This window comes from Neopelma chrysocephalum, unplaced genomic scaffold, assembly GCF_003984885.1.
Source record: "Neopelma chrysocephalum unplaced genomic scaffold, ASM398488v2 Primary Assembly neopelma1_63, whole genome shotgun sequence".
Taxonomy (NCBI): Eukaryota; Metazoa; Chordata; class Aves; order Passeriformes; family Pipridae; genus Neopelma; species Neopelma chrysocephalum.
Window position 1 is genome coordinate 7420410 of NW_020897720.1, and position 20325 is coordinate 7440734.

At 43.4% G+C, this 20325-nt stretch overlaps 2 protein-coding genes across 12 annotated transcripts in view; one reads left to right on the top strand and one right to left on the bottom strand.

Moving 5' to 3' along the window:
- The window catches only part of SFXN1 (sideroflexin 1), a 25885-nt gene extending 14922 nt beyond the window's left edge, over nucleotides 1–10963 (top strand). For 7 of the 8 annotated variants that reach the window (XM_027682517.1, XM_027682521.1, XM_027682523.1 and 4 more), the window contains 7 exons: nucleotides 1286–1361; nucleotides 1957–2042; nucleotides 3253–3380; nucleotides 3916–3965; nucleotides 8642–8691; nucleotides 9347–9394; nucleotides 10643–10762. In XM_027682517.1, the coding sequence (XP_027538318.1) occupies nucleotides 1286–1361; nucleotides 1957–2042; nucleotides 3253–3380; nucleotides 3916–3965; nucleotides 8642–8691; nucleotides 9347–9394; nucleotides 10643–10739 (535 nt within the window). In that variant the 3' untranslated portion in view covers nucleotides 10740–10762. Of the gene's footprint in view, nucleotides 1–1285; nucleotides 1362–1956; nucleotides 2043–3252; nucleotides 3381–3915; nucleotides 3966–8641; nucleotides 8692–9346; nucleotides 9395–10642 lie in introns of all 8 variants that reach the window. The other variant, XM_027682516.1, reaches the window with a different exon arrangement.
- Nucleotides 9475–20284, bottom strand: KIF20A (kinesin family member 20A). 4 transcript variants are annotated; one of them, XM_027682496.1, is made up of 19 exons: nucleotides 20153–20284; nucleotides 19546–19718; nucleotides 18973–19062; nucleotides 18739–18858; nucleotides 18148–18286; nucleotides 17872–18059; nucleotides 17637–17781; nucleotides 16731–16931; nucleotides 16387–16498; nucleotides 16217–16288; nucleotides 15520–15663; nucleotides 15276–15441; nucleotides 14866–15030; nucleotides 14167–14306; nucleotides 13968–14070; nucleotides 13106–13316; nucleotides 12624–12715; nucleotides 12206–12343; nucleotides 9475–11369 (listed from the first exon to the last, which is right to left on the bottom strand). In XM_027682496.1, the coding sequence occupies exons 2-19, from the start codon at nucleotides 19699–19701 to the stop codon at nucleotides 11097–11099; spliced, it is 2655 nt and encodes an 884-aa protein (XP_027538297.1). In that variant the 5' UTR covers nucleotides 19702–19718; nucleotides 20153–20284; the 3' UTR covers nucleotides 9475–11096. The 4 variants fall into 4 exon arrangements, with proteins under 4 accessions (XP_027538297.1, XP_027538300.1, XP_027538299.1 ...); XM_027682499.1 differs by having other exon boundaries at nucleotides 20196–20227; XM_027682498.1 differs by having other exon boundaries at nucleotides 20119–20225.
- Between the last annotated feature and the right edge of the window lie 41 nt (nucleotides 20285–20325).

Consider the following 20325-nt stretch of genomic DNA (forward strand, 5'->3'; position numbering starts at 1 on the left):
ATAATTCTGATGAGTTTACAAGTTGCTCTCTGATGTACTTGAACATGGTTGGGCATTAAAGTTTGAGGTGAGAGAAGGCTTAAGTTTTCCCATCTATACTCATTATTAACTTGATATGCACCAGTGAGAATTCTGAGAATGACAGAGGCAAGAACTCCGTTTCTACCATTAAACACAAGCCCCCGAGCACCTTGGTCATGAGCTCTTAACAGTGTAGGATTTAGTAGCAGTCTGTGTTGTAGGGCTTGGTCAACCATTTGCAAGTGCCTCATCAGTTTGGTGTCACACCAGCATATTTCTAAGCTGATATTTTGGACCTTTAGGTGTGTCACTGTGCCACCTTCTCAGTGCACAGCACACACCACACTGGAGGCTTATTTACAAAAAGAGGTTCCTTCAAGGAAATGGTCTGTGCTTTCTGTGTGATGGCAAAAAGAGAGACTAAATAGATGCAGAAAGCTAGAAATCTCAGGCTGAAAAAGGGGAAATCAAACTGAAAGAGGGGAAATTTAGGTTAGATATACAGAAGAAATTCTTCCCTGTGAGGGTGGTGAGGCTGTGGAACAGGTTGCCCAGAGAAATTGTGAATGCTCCATCCCTAGAAGTGTTCAAGGTCAGGTTGGATGGGGCTTGGAGCAACCTGGTTTAGTGGAAGGTGTCCTTGCCCATGGCATGGTAGTAGAACAAGATGTACTTTAAGTTCCTTCCAACCCAAACCATTCTGTGACTCTATGAGTAGAAAACTGGAATTGCAGTGCTTGACTTTCTGGTTTTGGGGGCTGACTTGCTTAATGATAGCCAGGAGAAAGCCATGGATTCAAGCATTTACAGACACCTGCTAGCTGGGAAGTGTGGTTTAGAGCAGTGTTTGCAGCTGTGCTGTCTGAATGTATGGGGTTTGGTATGGTTTATTTTAATTACTATTCTAGACACAGCCTTAGAAATCCAAACTGATTTTATTAGGTTAAGCAATTAGGAAATTAAATAGAGAACTAATCCTTCAAGGTGTTCATTTAGACACATGAAAAAATGCTGAACAGGCACAACCAGCAGAACCCGATTCAACATTACAATGCTGCTTGATAGATGACTTCTACTGCTAGTGAAATAAAATGGTTTAATTTAGGGTCCTTTTAGATCTTCCCTCCACATCTTATTGCAGTAGCACAAAAAGGTCTACTTCTTAACTTCTGGGGGGGCGTAACTACATATGTAAAATATAATTATTTTTAAAAGTGACATAAATATAGTTGTGCATGTGCAAACATTTTAATTTCTCTTTTAGCCAGCTGGGAACAGCCTATGTTTCTGCCACCACCGGTGCTGTCGCAACAGCTTTAGGACTTAATGCACTAGCAAAGGTATTGCTGATATTTTTTTCCATTCTCAGTAGACTGTGGTGCTCTGTGAGATGCTTGCAGCTCATTTCTGCTCTGGTGTATCTGTGTCATGTGAACAGCTCCCACTATGGAGTTCTAATGGCCTTTGGCAGCTCCTTTCTCTACATCACAGGCTTATTTTTTCCCCGTGTAGAAGGTTTTATATATATGTTTTTCAGACAGCCTGTCCTCACATATGTCAGACAGCCTTGTGTTTGGTTAATGCAAACTGTATCTAATAAGGTGCCTTTTTTGCAGTTTCTTTTTCACATGTCAAAGGCATTTAATAGTACTTGCAAGTTAATTGGAGTGGAGATATAATTACACTTCCCCGTGATGCTACTAAATTCAGAATGGTTTTGCCACTCTCCTGCCACTGCTCACTCCTGAGAGAAGCATTTGTGACTTATTTCATGTTTATTGTTTTTCTACCTCTGCCCCACCAGTGAGTTTTCACTGAATTTTAATGTAAAGGAAGTAAGTCTGGTCTATGATTATCAGATGAAGCATTTGAATATGACCTTTGGGAAAGCCACTGATTTTGTAAATGTTTCCCCCCTCTCTGTGTGTTTTACAGCGCGTCTCACCTCTTATAGGACGGTTTGTTCCTTTTGCTGCTGTTGCTTCTGCAAACTGCATTAATATTCCACTAATGAGACAAAGGTAGGAAAAAGAACAAAGATCACTCATGCTGCAAGAAAGGATGTTACTGAGTTTGTAGATCAGCAAGTTATTAAGTAAGGGACATTCTATATCTTTAGCTTGTTTCAGACCTTGCAAAAACCTCATGCAAGATCTTGATTTGACTGATTGTTTGTGACAGGTATAAAATAGAATATCCTCATTCTCTTCAGGTAAATATCCATAGAGTTCTTCAGTCTTGGATCTCAGAAGCCAATTACCGATCCTTCAAAACTTGATCACATGGATCCTGGAGTACAGACTCCACTTTGAAAGAATACAGTAATTTCAAAAAGGGTGCTTCAAATTCCACATGCAGAACTTAGTCATAGAAGTCAGGCTCTGCAGTTCTGTTCAATCATCTGAGATTACAAAAGTATGCAGTTTGTCAGAAACAAGCTTTCATGTGTTCTGATTTGACATGGAGTAAGAATAGTAGGAGGGAAAAACAAATTAAAAGCATCCTCTTAACACAAGGTTATGGGCAAAAAAAGGAATATTTAACTTTTGTATTTACAATGGAATTTGATCCTTGGTACTATTTTATCTTTTATAAAATATGAAGAGAAGAATAAAGGCAGTCAGGATACCTGCAGTTCTCTCTGCTTCTCCCAGTATGTGAGTTTAACACCTAACCCTGCTCTTGAGCAAAAGACCTAATAGAGAATAATGCAGCTACAGAAATGTAGTTTGTGCACCATTTTATACTTGCAAATATATTCTTAGTGGTTGAAATGAAAACTCAGGCTCTAGAATGCCAGAGGGGAATTTTCACATAGACAGTGAAACTGATCTTCCTGTATTCCATGAGCTGTCTGTCAGAAACAACTGACAAGGCAATCCTGAAAATTCCATTTTTCCAAAATGCTCTTTGAAGGAACTTTTCCTTTCTGTGTGCTACAGAGTAAAACCCATCTCCTTTCTCCTTTCTTGGAAGTGTGACCAGGTTCAAGCAGCAGATTGTTGTTACAAATATTCAGTTGATAACTTTCCAGCATATTTTTCCCTAGATTTTTCTCTGTCTTTTGATATTTTTTGTGCTGAAGAGTGTTACAAACAGGCTAACTTAGAACATAAAATAAAATAAAACACATCAGTCTTATAATTGACAATTTCAAGGGACAAAAGGTGACAAAAAAGGGTGAATGAGTTCACTTCAAGCACTGCTTTATTTTTACTCCTTATTCAACAGAGAAATCAAGTTTGGAATCCCCGTCACAGATGAGGATGGGAACAGAGTGGGTGAATCATCCAAAGCAGCTCAGCAGGCAATCACCCAGGTGGTTATCTCAAGGATTCTTATGGCTGCTCCTGGAATGGGTAAGAATAACTGCAGTCCTGTGCAGCTCCTGATTATTGGTTCCTAATGTGAGAGAGAGCTTCAGTCTTGCGTGATTTTTCTCAGAGGCCAGATTGCCTCACAGTTCCTCAGGCAGTGTTTGCCTTTCTGGTAAGAAGTTCCCCACAGAAATGTACGTTTCTCACTGTGAAAACATCCACAGTGTGTTACACTGAAGTGCAGCAGAAAAGCTCCTGGGATGCTTTTGCAGAAATAATACAGATAGGAAAGGAATGGTAACAAATTTTACTTGCTTGGAATTGGTTTAGTGCTCTTGTCCAGTGCTGAGTTACTGAGCTCAGGTTTAGTTACATGTGCAATTAAAAGTTTTGCTTATTGGGAGAATTTAACTCTGTAAATACCAGTTCTGTATCTTGAACTGGCAATGTGCAATGAAAACTCAATGAATGACAAAAGGCTGTGAAAATTGTGTTAAGGTGTTAGTTCAGCTAAACAGAAAATGAAAACAAAGTGCTTTTTTCCCCAAGGTTAATGCATTTTTTCTCTTACTTGCAGCAATTCCTCCCTTCATAATGAATACATTGGAAAAAAGAGCCTTTTTAAAGGTTAGTCTTACATAATCTATGTATTTCAGATCCTAAGCTAATATTTTAATGAATATAAAATACTTCCTGAGCCTTCTTATTTGCCTGCCAAACACTGTGGGAGCACATCCCTGTAGAACTTGCTTTACAGCTGTCGCTTGCTTTCTGCCTTTCTCAGAGATAGCTTGGTTCTTTTTATCACAATGTAAAACAACATTCAGAAAATAGGAACTTTTTTGTTGTTGTTTTCATGATTGTTCTTAAAGTGCAGAGTTCCTCCTATGAAATCTACTTTTCTTACACTCAGTCTTGGAATAGAGTTTATGGGGAAAAAGTATGAACGTTTTAATAATGCTGGTTTTTTCAGGAGAGCAGTAAGGAGGCTTTGCTTAGCTGCTGTAGTAGCAATCTGAGGTTGGAAACAAGAACTCTTCTTTTGAAAAAATTCCTTTTGAAAATCATCCCTTAAAATTTACTGGATTTAAAGTGCAGTATAGGCATAGAATGGCCATTCTTCATCAAAGATTACTTATTTCCTCTATTCTGTTTATGCTAATGTAGCGTGAAGCCAAACCCCTGGTGTTGGTAAATCCATAACCTGCACCAACATTATGCACTCTGTGTGCATGAGAGGGTAAAGAACAATAATGAAATGAGTCTTAGGGTTGTCTACTACAAGAGAAATAATATTCAGATGAGGAGGTCTTCCATTTTCTACCAGTAAAGGGAGTTTCATATTCACCAGCTGATATCACTGATTTAATTATTGTGTAGCTCCAGGCAAAGTCTCTCCCTGTGAAATCCACCCAACAAGCTTAAGAGAATCTATCTCCTTCCTGTTAGAAAAAGTTTGAAAAAAAAGCATGGTCTGAATCTTCAGACCCTCCCTTGGAAAAGTGTGTGGGGACTGGGAGGACAAGCAGGCGGAGTTGCCTGTTTTGTTAGTCTAAAATGTGTAAATTATATCTCTTACTATTTCTATGCTTCCTTTTACCTGTGCAGTGAGATTACATAGTTAGGCACACCATTTGAAAGTGCTTCTGTAGATATAGAAGAGGAACAGGTTGCCCAGGGAAGCTGTGGCTGCCCCATCCCTGGAAGTGTTCAAGGCCAGGTTGGACGGGGCTTGGAGCAACCTGGTGTTGTGGAAGGTGTTCATCAATTAATGCTATCAGTTCAGCTGGCAAACACGTAACATTGTGAAGAAGTTGCAGCAATCCTCAGGGTTTGGAGGCAAATATCTGTTATTTCTGTGTGGTATAATCAATATAAGGGTGTTGTGAATTTTTCAGATCAGCAAAAATGAGCGATTTCTTCAGTGACTACTCAGTGGTCTTTGGTACCATCATGACCGTTTATGCTCACCTGTTCCTCAGCCCGAGAGACTGTGAGTTCAGGTGAAACACTTCTCTGCAGGTAGTCAGTGGTAACACTTGGTAGAGATTAGTATTAAACCACTAAGGAATGAGCTGTACTTTTAACAAACAGCTTCTGCATGTCCTCTTGAGGTTCCAGAAGCACCATCCCATTCACAGCACTCCAACACCACCCCTGCAATGCTTTTCTAACTCACTGTCCTTGGCCTTTGCTTTGCACACTACCACCCTTGGAAATAATTCCTGAATGCTTGCCAAAGCCTTTTAAGCAACACACAAGGCCAGAAAATAGGCAAATGGTTGTGAAATGATAAAAAAAAATAGAACGATGGTCTGCAGTCAGACAGAAGGAAATATTCCTTGGATGCTGGTCTGTAATAGCAGCCTGTTATCCTCTGATATTTGAAATGAGATGTAGGTCATGTAGCACTATTCATCCCCCACATTCCCACAGTGTTTTGCACTAAGACATCGGTGTGAATTAACAGTATTCCCAAAAGTTATTGCTAGAAAATTAATCAAGAATGGTTTTAGAACACAAGCACATATTTAGAGCTTCAAAAAGCATCTAATTATTTCTGACTTGAAAAAGTATTTTTATATGTACATCTGATTTTGCTGTAGGTTTCAGCAGCAGCTTTGGGGCCCTTTTAGGGGATTGTGCAGTGTTCTAGTAATTGATTAAGCTGCATAATGTCTGGTTTCATTATCCCTACTGACATACACCTGACTAGCTCTTTGTAAAACCAAGGTATTTTACCTGCTGCAGCAGGAGGATCCATAAACAACCTTGCTCTGAGGCACAGCATTTATAGGCTTTACTTACAAGTCACTTTTCTCCTAAGGAAAGAAATTGTTTTTTTCCATAAAAACTTACGGAAACTCAAACACTAAGTTTTAGTTTGTATTGTTACTCTTACAGCCCCGGCTTCAGTTTCTCTCCTGTTCTGCATACTGTATTAACATGCGAGTTTTTCCAGAAATTTCCTCATATGTCTTTAAAACAAGTTCTTTGGGGTCTCTTAGTCTGCAACTGAAATCTGTATTCAAAACTGTTACAAAACCAGAACAGAGAGCTTTTTTTTTCAAGCATTGTTCTTGAATGTCTTGTGCCCTGCAGTCTTCCATACATTCCTAATTTCACTGTCATTTCATTTATTTGTTTTTTTTTTTAAACAGGCAGAGCTGGCCTGGGAAAGCTGGCAGATTTTTAGATCCAACAATGAAAGGAAGCAGTTAGAAAAAAGATGATTCTCCTTAAAGCTTTTGTTTGCTTAATTATCATTTCTCCATTTTCTCTGTTTGCACTAACCACTAAAATGTCATAAAGACATCTGGAAATCAGATCCTAATTCATTGGGAACTGCCTTCTTCCAGAGTTAAAGGATAGTTCTCTAACACAGTCAATTCTTCTGCTGTCTGTCGTGTGCTTCTCCATTTTATCTCTTTGTAGGGGTGTGCAGCCTGCGTTTGAGTTTTGTTTTATTGCTTTGTTTCCTGGGCAACTCCAGTTCTTAATATTGACCTCACAGTGCTAAGAGTTTTTCCTCACCATCTTTCTTGATTAGTGCAGTCTGGTAACATTCTGGAAAAAGCAAGGCTGTAACTCAGATCAAGTTGGCAAAAACTGTTCTAGCACGTGAACTAGATGTTGTTTATAGAGTCTGTACTAGACAACACCTCTGTCAGATCAATGATCTCTCATGGCACCTTCCAGGAGCCTTTTCAGTTATACTATTACATTTGGGGCTTTTCTGTCATGTATTTTAGGTCCCACATTCCCACTGCAATGTGTAGCATCCCTCTCCCTTCCTTCTCAGAGACAGAAGTCATTTGCAGTAGAGAGTTTGTGTTCACATCTCTTGTCACGGACTCTCCCGGTGTATAAAATGTAAAGAGTTTTGGGTGAATTTATCTCAGCTGAGAGTCAAATGAAGGTGTTTAGGAAATGCCAGAACAGCAAAGCTCTGCTGCCTTCACTCTTTACCCTTCCTGCTGTTCCTGTCTGTTCCCATTTGTTATCTGTTGTTACAGGTGATTGCTGAATTGCACAGTTCTTCCCGCACTCATTTCTGGATAACAGATTGACTCCAGGAAAAAAAATAATAAAAAGAAAAGAGAAGCAGTCTCCTACATCATTTCTTCTCCCTCAGGCTCTGGAGAAAGTTTACTCCACACAGGCTTGTTTTCTCTGCCTCCTGCGCTCCTGTGACCTTCCTCAGCCCCCAGCTTTGTCCTTCTGAGTCTTCTGTGTCTCCTTTGTCCATTTCTACTCTCAACTAGTGCCCAGCTTTTGTTCCCCAGCTTCCCCTCTAACTTCTGTATCTTGAGAAATGCTACTTGCAGAAACAAACATCTTCATTGAAAACATCATCCACTGCATCATGTGATTTTTAACTCATGAGCTGTTTTGTTTTAAAACCCCCTTCATGTTTTCATGGCAGCTGTGTATGTCCTGCTTTTAAGACACTGCTTTTAGTGTAGCAGCAGTGTCCATTGAACAGGTCTGGGTTTACTTCACTAGTAATGAATTTCAACTGAAATTCTAACATGGGGGGGAGCAGGTTCTTAAATATTTTAAAAGCCTGCAAAAAAGCTCTCTTTCTTGGCATATATTCAAGTCCTGCAAAAGTTATAGTAATGAAGATTATGCTAAAAATGCATCCATAGGTTATTAGTTGCTTTCTCAGCTATGTTTCCCCAATCCTTCAGCCCTTTTTTCTTTCAGTGAAAGGTGAACTCTTGCAGAACTGGAGTGTTGCTACAGGGACAACTTCCTACACATCAAGGGAAATCATATGACAGGACAAGATTAAGAGAGGCAGACTTACCTTTTTCCTTGACATCTCCCTTGTTTATGGGTGGTGGTTCCAGTTGCACATTAAAACCATTTGATGTCACCAAAGGAGCTGTAGCCAGACCAAGCTCTTCCTTGGAATGCCTGGGCAAAATTCACTGAGCCCTTCAGAGATGTGGTAGCACCACACCAAATTTCAGCTGTCCTGCTACTGTGGGCTTGTGTGACTCAGAAGGCCCAGGGGCTCAGCATCACATCCTAAACAGTCACCTGTTGGAGCTTCTAAGGGACACGTACTCAGGATCACAATGTATGTTGTTTCCACTGGGAATTTCCTTACTACTTTTCAGAAGGGATTTGGCTCCCAAACTGGAGCTCAGCTTTAAGGTACACTGCCTGTGGGTTTGCCTTCATGTCCAAGGGTCTTTTAGGTGCAGTCTGTCTCTTAGAAAACAAGAATTCCAGAAAGGGGGAAGGGAGAAGATAAAATACCATACTCACTGTGTATGGTTTGTTTTCAACAGAGATATCCGTGGTTGAGTGCTCCCATTCAAGTTGGATTAGTTGGAGTCTGGTAAGTGATTTTTTTTTTTATTGGGTCTGCTATTTTAAGAGATACTTGCAGGTTTTTTGAGAGAGTAGCAATATTTGCACTTTGTTCAAAGAAAAAAAGGTTGAGAGGGTTAATGAGGCTGCAGCAGTTACTTCACTTCCATCTCTGTAACTGATAATACCATGTTAAAAACAAAAAAGCCATTAGCAAGGAAGAAGCTGCCAAGAAAAGCAGAGGGAGGGGGGAAAGGAGTGGCAAAAAAAGGCATGTGGCAGCTTGATTAGAAAAGGTGCTTTGGCTGCTACCTCCATAAAGTCAGTGGAATCTAATCCTGAAGGCTGATGAATTCTTGAAACATTTGGGTAACAGAGAGTTTAATTTGCTGTGTCTAGCACTATCTGGTGTCCTGCACACTAATGTAAAACACTGTAAGGACATCAAATGATACTTTTAGACACAGTTGGAAGCATGGTATTGATAGATTTAGTGCTATGTAATAGGTAAATTATTTAATAAGGTGCAATGCAGAGAGAAGTAAACATAGCACTTTGTAGAATGTTACCTCACTGTGTACAAAAAAAACCAAACCGGAAAACTTTTTACCTAATCATGCATAAGGTTTTTGAATTCTCTTTTAGCACCCTAAATATTGTAATCCAATTTTTGTCTCCTCTAGTCTCGTGTTTGCAACTCCCCTGTGTTGTGCACTGTTTCCTCAGAAAAGGTGGGTATTGCTGTTATTATTCTCACTTTAATGTTACACTCCAGATCCATGCACAGACAGAAACAAGGGGTCAAGCATTGCCTGGTCAAGCACACAGTTTTATTTCCCATATAACAAAGGTGATAAACAAGAGAATATACAGAAAAGTAATACCTATGTTACTCATCAGTAATATATAATAGTTGTTTACAAACCCCTAGCAGCTCAAGATGAGATTTATACAATATATTCATGTCCAGGAAGGTTACGGATGCATTAAATACAGTAAGAGCCCATTTTATTTTCAGCTGGAAACTCTTCTAGTTATACAGAACAGCACTGGACTATCTGTGCTTATTTGTAATTTGATTAATATTTCTTAAGAAAGACTTTTTCATCAATACAAAAATAGCTCAGTACTGAAAACTGTCTTATAGTGAAAATTGTTTCTAGCTGAAATAATCATGAAGCCTGAATAAGTTATTTACAGATTAACTTAGCTCGATTTGGTATGTAGTATGGACAGGGCCTTAAATTCAGCTGAGCTGTCCCTCATATTAATAACAGTTGTCTAAACAGACTGCCAGATGTAGCTTAAACAATCCAAGCTGGAGCTGAATCCATTAAAAAAAAATACTGAACAACTAAGGTAGCTTTGACTTCCAGAAAACAATACCCAATTCTCATCAGATGCAATTGTTTGAGTACAACAAATCCGTCTGACACCATCTGTTTCCCTGCTTGGCCTAGGACAGAGAGCTGTGGTAAACAAGTGTCACTAGGCTACCTGGAGATGACTTGACAAACCAGCCTAGCACACGTGGTACAGGTCTTGATTTTAGCCAGGGCTCTCCAGTTCAGAGGAAGACCTCAAACTGTGTTCAGGAAATTGCAGCTATTCAAATGACCTGGCAGCTTAATTCACTTTACTGTGAACTGGTTCTCATAAAACTAAACCTTTTATTGAACTGAATAAATCAGGTAGTAAGTTAAATAGGCAAATACGTTATATGTAATAAAAACACCTTTAGGAAGGTAAGTTTCTCTTGCCAGCAACAAGTGAGTGGATCCCAACACCATTTCCTGACTCAATAGATTGTCTTACTGCCATTTTAGCAGGGATTCATTTGTCCCTGGTCTAGTTTGCTTCCCTTATAAAACATTTAAAGAGATGTGAAAACTCTTTCACAGTCCAGGAAGTTTAACCAGATCTTATTTTACACCCAAGTGCTTGTTTTATGTAACCATTTTCCTGTTTCTTTTGCTCAGTTCTATGGCAGTATCACGCTTGGAGCCAGCATTGCAAGCCCAGATCCGAGAGAACAGCCCTGGCCTAGAACGTGTATACTTTAATAAAGGATTATAATTCAAGGAAGGCAAAATATCTTTCAAGGAGGAACTTGTGAACTTATTTTTGAATTGTGTGCCAACATAGTTGAAGATGACAACTCACCTTTAACTTGTCCGTTTGTTAAACAAGTTTGATCATCTGCGTTATTATATAGTTAAGGACTTTCCTCAGTGTAGTGTTTAAATTACAAAAGGTCACTTTGTCCACTTTGGTATTGATTAAAAGTTTATCGATACGTACCCAGAAATGTTTACATAAGCTCTCAAGCAGCTACAATAACAATAAACAAGCGCACAATGAAAACCAGATGCCATTATATTGGATTTGCCACCTATTCCAGTAACAGCAGGGCAGGGATCTCTTTCTGAAAAGTCATAGAGCGACTGAACGAAGTTGCCACCCTCTGGCAGCAACAGGACGTGTGGCTGAACGCGTCAGGAGGTTGTGCAGGAAGGGCTTTTTACCAGGGGGCTGATTAGGTTGTAGGTTTTCCCTGTTGGCACAGAAGCGTTTCTTGAGGGTGGATGTTGGAGGAGCCTGGAGCTTCTGCACCGTGTGGTACTGCTCGGCAATGCAGGCCGCCTTCTTGCGCAGGTCCAGCTTGACCAGCATCATGTTGTTCTGCAGTTCTGCCAGGGTTTGGTCCTGATGAAGGGAAGGCAATATATATATATTTATATAAAAGATATAGATATCATAGAATCATAGAAAGATCTGGGTTGGTAGGGATCTTAAAGATCATCTCATTCCAACTCCTCTGCTGTGGACAGGGACATCTTTTACTGCATCAGGTTGCTACAAACCCCATCCAACCTGATTTTAAACACTTCCAGGGGTGGAGCATCCACAACTTCTCTGGGCAATCTGTGCCAGGGCCTCAACACCCTCACAGGTAAAGAATTTTTTCCTAATATCTGATCTAACCCTACTCTCTGTCAGTTTGAAGCCATTCCCCCTTGTCCTGCCACTCCACAATCTTGTAAAAAGTCCCTCTCCATCTTTCTTGTAGGCTCCCTTCAGGTACTATGACAAGTTGTCGAACTCCCTGGTTACTGTGAACTGAGGAGGATAAACTGCCTTTTGCCATAATTCACTCACTGTTCTACTAAATAAGGCCATGCTTCAAAGTTTCTATTGTCAACAGTAAGAGGTTCAATAACAAATAGGAACAGTAGGGCTGGGACAAAACTGACTCTATTCTGCTGCAAATATGCTGCCATAGCAACTGTGATCAAGTGGATAAGGAAGTGAGAACTCCGAATTTTCCTACTTTAAGTACAGGCTGGCAGTTAACAGGAACAATTTGGGTCTCCTTTGGAGAGTTAAATGTGCAATTGAAAAATCAGCAATCTAGTTCCCTTCATGTAATAGTATGCACTAGCAAATAAGTCATTTTTATTTGCAGCATACTCTAATTACAGGCAAAGCACAAAGACTAAACACCCCCCTCTGTGCAACCCCCAACGAAACAGATACATTACCTGTCTGGCCAGAATGTCATCACACGTGCAGAGGGCTTCTCGGAGCTTCCCTGCTCCTGTGCTGTGGCAGCACGCTCGCTCTGCAGACTGGAGAGACTCCCCAATTTTTTGTAACTCTGAACGCAGCAACCTGACATTCTGAAGGAGAGATTCAAAACAGGTGGGTTTGGCACTGCTCTGCAAACAAAGCCACTCCAAGGTAATTCAGACATGCAGCACTGAGGGAGGATCCCATCTGCATGAGATATGCTGGGATCACAGATACCACAAACATCAACATCTCCAGTAAGTTCAACAAGCCCATTTCAACTTCAACCATCCGTTTAAAAACCTGGGAACAGCAGCCCCAAACACTGTTTATACTTGCAACCACCTTGACCTGCAAGTGTTCCTTTCTGTAACACAGAGTTGGAGTTACCTTCTGTCCATCTTCCAGCTTCCTGTCTACATCCATAGTAATGGGTCTGGCAGAGGGAGGTGGCTCCACTAATTTCTGGTACCTGTGCAACTCTAGGAACAGACAAAAAGTAGTGAGCAACAGGACATTGGCCAGCTTTCAGTATTCCTGAAGTTCAGGACTTGCCTTGAGACAAGCTGCCACAGGCAAGCCAAGAAGAGCTTTGAGTTTGTACAGACCTGCACAGACATTCCAGCCTTCTCCCTTTCAGTTACACAAAGGGACTTAAGAATTTGAACAGGGAGATTATCCTGCCCTAAAGTCCATTTTCATGTGAAAATGAAGAGAAACACTGCCCATCCAGCACATAATTCCTGTTATCTACAACTCAGAATAATGGTTTCAGGGTGTCTGAATCCAATGTACCCTGAAGAAAGTCTCTCTAACCCTGTACAAGGATCTCTCAGGCACAGGTCAGAACCAGCACACCATCGCTGCCATACCTGCAGTCGTGGTATGTAACTCCCTTTGACACTGCTCCAGTCTGGCTTTGGTATCTGCCAGCTCCTTCTGCACAGTAGACGAGGAGGTAGCTACTCGCTTGGATCGACGTAAGCCTTGCTCCGAGTCCTTTTCCTTAGTATCCAGACTTTCCAGTTTTTCTCTGGTCTCCCTCAGAGTAGCTTGGAGCTCCGAAATCTCCTCATCACGCTCCTTAGAAAGGAAGTTTGTTCAAATATTCAACAAGATTTTCTTACCACAGCTTTTCTGAAACTTTCTATGTCTTCCTGGAGACTTTGACAATCCCACACTTCACAAGTTGGACCCAGCCTTTAAGGTCCATTAAGTGAACACAGTAAACCCACTTCCTGGGAGCCTAAACAACTTTTTTACAGCCTCTAAAGAAAAGAGATTTTTGGAGAGTCACCGTCTTCAGAGAGGTCTGCAACAAGCCCCAGAGGCCACTCAAATGCCATGGCATGTAAAATAGACAGGCCCATACCCAACATCACAACTAAGAGCAAGAAGAGAAATTCACACAACTTATGTGAACCTGAAGAGTGCAAAGCAAGCCACTAGTGAAAAGAGTAAGGTGGGGAGAAAATCGTGTTGAATACATGGAGGAGTCAGGATGGTTGCACATTAGCTTCCAGATTAAGTGTTGAAAATTAGGAAGCCTAGTGAGCTACTTAAAGGAAGAGACAAGAAGCAAAACTTGTGGATCAAGCAATCAAATATCACAAAAAATACCTCAGAAAGCAACATCTTTCATTTTGCATGAACATTGTCCCGGACTCAAGTACCCTGAGTCCCCTCCCAACCCACTGCCATTTTCCTGATGTTATTTCATTGCCCTGAACAAACCTGGATCTTCTCCTGGTAATGGTCGGTCAATAACTCCTTCAGGATAGTCAGTTTTTCCTCGTACAGTTCCTCCAGCTGATCCCTCTGAGCATCCACATGTTGGCTACAAAGAGAACAAACAACTCCATGTCAGGGTGTGGCGGTTCTGGGTGTTGCAGCTCAACCTGAGCAGAGGAAGGGGGATCAGCACAGGCTGTACCTCCACCACTGCTCCTTCTGTTGCATGTACTCCATCATCTCATTGCAGATCTCCTCACGCAGGCGCATCTCGAGCTGCAGCTTCTTCAGCCGCTCCTGCACCAGCAGCTCTCGTGCAGCTTCTGCTGCACGCAACAAGTCCTGCAAGAAGGACACAGCTCCACTGCCTACACTGCACAACAGAGTTAGAACCTGGAATTAACTAAGTGATCCTGTGTCTGCAGGCTGCAGTGATCTGCAAATTTAAGATTATTTTAGTTGCTTGGAAAGAGAAGTTGCCAGGGTTTGCTACCTTGACACATGACAGCTCGAGTCTCTGTAGGTGTGTGACTTCCATCTTGATCTTTCAGCTATCCCAGCTGCCTGCTTTGAGTATCTAGGAAGTTCGATTATTTTTCCTCAATTTAGCCACCTGTTCTGCATGTTTTCTGATCTCTAGATTTCAGGTCTGCACCCACACTCTTACTGGCACTATTCCATAGATGACAGTGTTTCCAAATTAAGCGTGTGTGTCAGGTTTAGACCAACTATGAAATATTCGTGTCATAGATTCCCCAATTCCTGGGTCCTATATCCTTCTGAGGTTCTCTGTCACCTCTCTTGGCATGGTGCCAACCTGCAGTCCCACCTCCCAGGCCAAACTAACAGTCATGTTTTTGCCCTTCTATCCATAAAGGCTATAAAACAAATCACAACCCACCTTCTTCTCATACATGGAGACATCTGCCTCATCCTCAGTGTCTTCGTCTTCTTCTGAGTCCACTTCTTCCTTTGCCTCTGCCCCCTGACTGGTTCTCCTGCTGTGCTCTTTGATGATGGATTGTAGGGATGGAAGTCCCAGCTTTGTGGGAGGCGCCTGCACAAGCTGAAGAGGAAAAGACCATCATTGCTGTGTGCAAAGCCTGAGAGTTGTGTAATCTTTAAATACAGCCCTTCTCTGCAACCTGTCAGTTTAGCAGAATCTGGAAATACTCCAGAGGTAAAATAAGCCACTGGAGAAGCATAGGAAAGACCTGTGAGCATGCCCCCCTCTCCTTGTGGAAAAGGGCCCATTCCCACAGAAGCAGGATATACCCTGGCCATGCTGTGATCCTGGTGTGTGCTACTCACCTGGCTGGCAATGGCTGAGAACTTGGCTACATACAGAGTCTCATCATAAGTGGACGCACACTGGTTGATGTTGACAATCATGCAGGAGCGCCCGCGCCCAGTGAAGAACCCCTGGAACACACGGGTCAACTTGCTGTCCCGGAATGGAACCACCATCTGCTTTGTCCTGTGGGGAGAGACAGGAGTGAGCTGGGAAAGCAAAACAGCCCAGTCATACCCTCTCTCTGGAGCTCTGGATGCTCACCTGGACTGCTGGTTCTGGCGGAGGGCGGCGATGCAGCGGCCCAGTGTGTGCAGGGAGGTGTTGATGTTGTTGGCTTCTTTCATTCGGTCCCCGCTCTTCTGGTCCTTGCAGCGCTCGGACCCCGCCAGGTCACACAGGGATAACCTGAAGGAAACACAGAGATATTCACACAACCTGCTGGGTTTGTCCTGCTCTATCCAGGTTTACAATTCAGGCACCCTGCAATCACCTTCCCAGCTTCCTCATAAGGGCACGGAACACTCCTTTGGGGTGCCTGGGCTGTTGCTGGATGGAAGGGCCTACCCTAAGTGTAGGTGTTACACAAGGTAACACCATAGCAACCTTTGTGGTGTCAAGTTCAAAGATCCTTTGTCAGTCCATGAAACAGCCATTTCCCAGATACTGAGACAACCCATTTCCAGGTAGCTACATCCCAGGAACAGACGTGTTCCTGCTGTAAGGGTAGGGTTACTCACATTTACCTTCATTCAAAAAGCCTGAGAACTACCTCAAGTTGTGCTTTGCAGTACTCCACAAATTCCTGTCAGTTCCAAGACTTAAGGCTGGGAATTTTTACTTCTTTCCTTTCAACAAGACCTTTATCAAGATATTTCCCATATCCCAGGTCCTCAACAGGAGAGACAGGGAAGCTGAATCACTGAGAACACCCCAAAATCCCAGAGAGCATGAAACTTACTCGCTGATTTTTGGAACAACTTCACTGCCACCTCTTTGCAAGTGCAGAATCCGAATGGAGAAAACACTGTGACTGTATAGAAACAAGTAGATATTTAAAAACAATGAAATAACCTTCAAAAGCCCCTCAGAATTGCATTTCTGCCTAAACAGCCCCATTCCCCTTCAGACCTGCGACTGGAGTTCTGGTTCATGTGGGTGCTGGCAAAACTCTGGTTTTTCCGACCCAGTTTCAGGAGCTTCCAGGCTTCATTAGCATCCTGGACATTGAACCAGTTCAGATCTGGAAAAGCAAGCATGCACTGGGCACAGCAGTTTAGGAGACTGGCAGAAAACTTATCTCACCCCCAACTTCATCATTGCTTTTCCCTGACATTAACAAACTTGACATTCCCATAATCCAGATATCAGAGGTCTCTGTGGGGCTCCCCAGTGTGTCACTGCTAAGCCACCCACCCACTCAGTCCTAAAGTCTTCCTAGAAAGCCACTAAAGATCCCTTCCAGGTAAATCTACCTTTCACATAGGGGTTGCCAGTTTGGTCCTCGCAGAGCCGCAGTGTTTGCCGCTTGCGGTTCTGTCCAGAGAGAGTTGGGTCTAACAAGTCATAGATTAACTCATTGTAAATCTCAAAGAAGGAGACCCAGATGGAGAACTGCACATTTCCTGTGCTGGTGAGTGAAATCCGATCCAAATCAGCCCAGAGAGGGCCCAGTTCTGGGGGAAAAAAAGAAGGAAAACAAATCTTCACTGCAGCTTTTCATATGCGCAACTGGAATGGTTTAGCTGTAGAGTGAGATACATTCTTTAGCAGGAAAAACCACCCCAGAATCAAATTATTCTATATACTTCCTCCCATTTGTATCTACTCTAATGCCTGCCCCCATTGAGATAGCCTCAAGTTTCCTTTAACAGTATCCTCTATTCTGTGTAAGGACTTTTTATATACCTGATTTTGACTCCAGAATTACAGGATATTTCAAACATGAACTCCTTCCAGCATAAGTTAAGTTTTAGTACTTGTTACTTCAATCACTCCATGCTTCTGGGTACCTAATCATCTGGTAGTTCCTGGGTTTGAAAGTCTGGGCACGAGTGCTCAGTGCAGCATGTCACTTTAGCACTCTGCTTCCCAGCAATGAGCTGCTCAGTAACCACATTCCTTGAATGAAGTGAGTGAGTGGCAAGTAACTTTTCATTTCACATGGCTTGGTTATTAAGCAGCAGTGAATTCTTCTGATAATGGCAAAATATATGCACAAAGTTCTTCTTGCCTTGACATCCATATTTTTCAAGGGAATATTTGTGAGACTACAGCACCTTTGCTCCCTTACCCACAACACAGCACCCAAACAGCCTTCACCCTTTCTTCCATCACAAGCAACAAAAAGCAGGTAGTACACAACAGGCTTCCAGACATACCTTCAGTCTGGCTGATGTCTGAACGGCTGGTGAGTTGGCTGGATGAAGAGAGGCCAGCAACTCCACTGTCAAAACTGCCACTGGTGGTGGCCTGGAGCTGAGATTCAGCGCTGCAACTCCTCTTCAGCGGCGTTAACAGCTCCTCCTTGAAGGAAACCAAGAACACAAGCATGTAGGTGACATGACACCATCCCTCTCCTGTTGCTATCAAGCCTCCCAGAAGCCCCATGCTTACCTCCCAGAGACCCCCCTGCAGCATCATCTGCTTCTTGGTCTCTTCCTGCTTCACCTGCCTGCTGTCCAGCCAGATCACCTCGTTGGAGAGGGAAGGCTTCAGGTCCATGGCTTGGTACAGCTGGTCCCCCACACTGTTGAAGATGGTTGCCAAAGAGCGAGGCAGAATCCCCCCATCTTGGTTGGTGCCTGAGGCAAGAACAGCAGCAAGCTGAGGATTCACATGTAGCAGCAGACAATCCCTCAACAGGCTCCTAACACCTAGTGCTTCCCTTACCCTGAATCGTGTGAGTCTTCCCTGAATTGGTGATGCCATAGGTATAAACCAGACAGTTCTGCCCGTTCAGTACATCCTTTATCACCTGTTTCATTGTCTCATCAAAGAACAATTTCTGCCCCACATCTGGTCCAAAGATCTGCAAACAAGACACAAAAAACGGCCTCATGTAGATCTTTCCTGTCCTTTGCCGATGGTTGCTCAAGTGATATTACATAGTCCTTTTTCCCTCCACTAGCCATGAGCAACCAACCCACAAGCAATACCAGCTGAGCCCCTTACAAAAACAGGCTGTTCCTTTGCTTAATCCAGTAACATTTGATATCACTGCAGCCTTTAGTCTGTTTACAGGCTCATGAACAAAACAAGAGTTTGGCATTTGCTGCCAAAAAAGCTGTAAGGAGCAGCTTAATAAGAGAAAAACTAAGAAAACAACAACAGAAAAACTGACGTAGAGAGGATTGTACGAGACTGCAGAGCTCAGGCAGTGCGCCTTGAGATCAGTGGGTATGAATAAGCCACCTTTTCAAGCTGTAAGGCTGGTTCAAGCTCAGAAAACTTCCAGATGGGTGGTTTGTCCCAGTTACCTACCCGAGTGAAAGAGAACCTATGCAATGCTTGTCCCACTCCACGTTCCATGCACCGCATGGTGAAGGAGTTCTTAGGAGCTTTTAGAAGAAGGGTCTCTGAGTTCTCAATGCAGACACAGCCCTAAAGAACACATAAAACCCATTACTGCAGTGATCACAGCATAGACAGTAAAGGACAACAGCCTCTCCAGCAGGCACACAGCCAGCTCAAAACCTGCTTCATTTGGTGTCTCACCTGGTCTTCCCCTTTTTCCACTTCTGTAGATTTCAGAGGTCGAACTCTTAGATAGACCTTTAATTTGCCATTATTGTCTTCAGCTACAGCCTGTAAAAATCAGCACAGGTTAAACATGGCAGCCAGAGAGGCAGCACACAGCCACCCATCAGAACAGTTAACAGGGACCACAGCACAGAACACACATATTGGCTACCCCAGTCAGTGCTCGGGAACTTCTCGGGTCCCAAAAACACCAGCAATGCCGGAAGCTTTCTTAGGCATTTCCAAGCACACCAGCATTTTTCTTTGTTTATCTAATGAATCAGACCAACAACCCTAAGACCTGACACCAAAACCAGCCCCCAGACCAAGCATCACCCCAAGAGACTCCCAACTGTTATGAGGCGTTCGCTGACTGTGCCCTTCACAGTCCACTGCTCCTAAGAGGAACCGCTCCCCTCAATGCAACAATTTGTTCCAGCCTCTTTTGAAGAGTCTTTGCTGCTCCTGCATCACATCAGCTTTGTACAGAGACCAGCAGCCACGAGTGAAAACACTGCCCTGTTTGTGACAGAAGAGCTTCACCCTTACCTGGGAGCTCTCCAGGTTTGGGGAGATGGCAGAGAACTCTGACAGCAAGTCTTTGCGCAAATCAGCCCCAAACCCAGTTGCTGTGGACTCAAGCACAGGGGAGGCTGCAACCTCATCGTCAGAGAACAGCCCTGGGGAGGTAAGTGCTTCTGCCATGACGTCTCACACAGCTCCTGGGGAAAAAGGGGCACAGGACAGGGTGATGTTACAGCAGCCCAAGCTTTGTTCCCCAGAGATACATCCCGCTACCACATCCATCAATCCCCACATAGACTGTTCCGTGGAACCCTCCCTACACACAGACACACAGGATGCTGCTGCAAACCTGCAACAACCCCCGCCACCTCCCAGGACCCCAAACACACCTCTTGCACACACAACCACCACCCGGGACCCCAAATACACCCCCTGCACAAACAAACACCACCCAGGACCCCAAACACACACAGACCACCACGTAAGACCCCCCCCACACACACCATCAAAGAGAGCTAATGCATACACCGACCGCCACACTGGACCCCCAACACAAACTCACACTCAGCTCCGCACGGGCCACCCCCCACAACGCACACACCAGAGAGCACCACGCAGGGCCTGCCCGTACAGGTACAGCCTGCCGCACGGGGCTTCTTGGCACGCACACGAACCCGCAGCCGCAGCCGGCCACCCCTCACGCCGCTCCGGCCCAGTCGCCCCTCGCGCCCGCCCCGCGCCGACTGTCGGGATTTCAAACCTCGCCGCCCGCCCGCTCCGCCAATGGGGACACGGCGCGCGCGC

What these genes read in the sequence shown, in the direction of transcription:
- KIF20A (XM_027682496.1), bottom strand. Translation starts at nt 19,701, where the DNA reads ATGGCAGAAGCACTTACCTCCCCAGGGCTGTTCTCTGACGATGAGGTT. An exon ending in ATAGGTTCTCTTTCACTCGG is followed by an intron (nt 18,287 to 18,738) that starts GTAGGTAACTGG and finishes TCTTGTTTGCAG; the next exon opens with ATCTTTGGACCAGATGTGGG. An exon ending in AGCTGGAAGATGGACAGAAG is followed by an intron (nt 12,344 to 12,623) that starts GTAACTCCAACT and finishes TCTCTCCTTCAG; the next exon opens with AATGTCAGGTTGCTGCGTTC.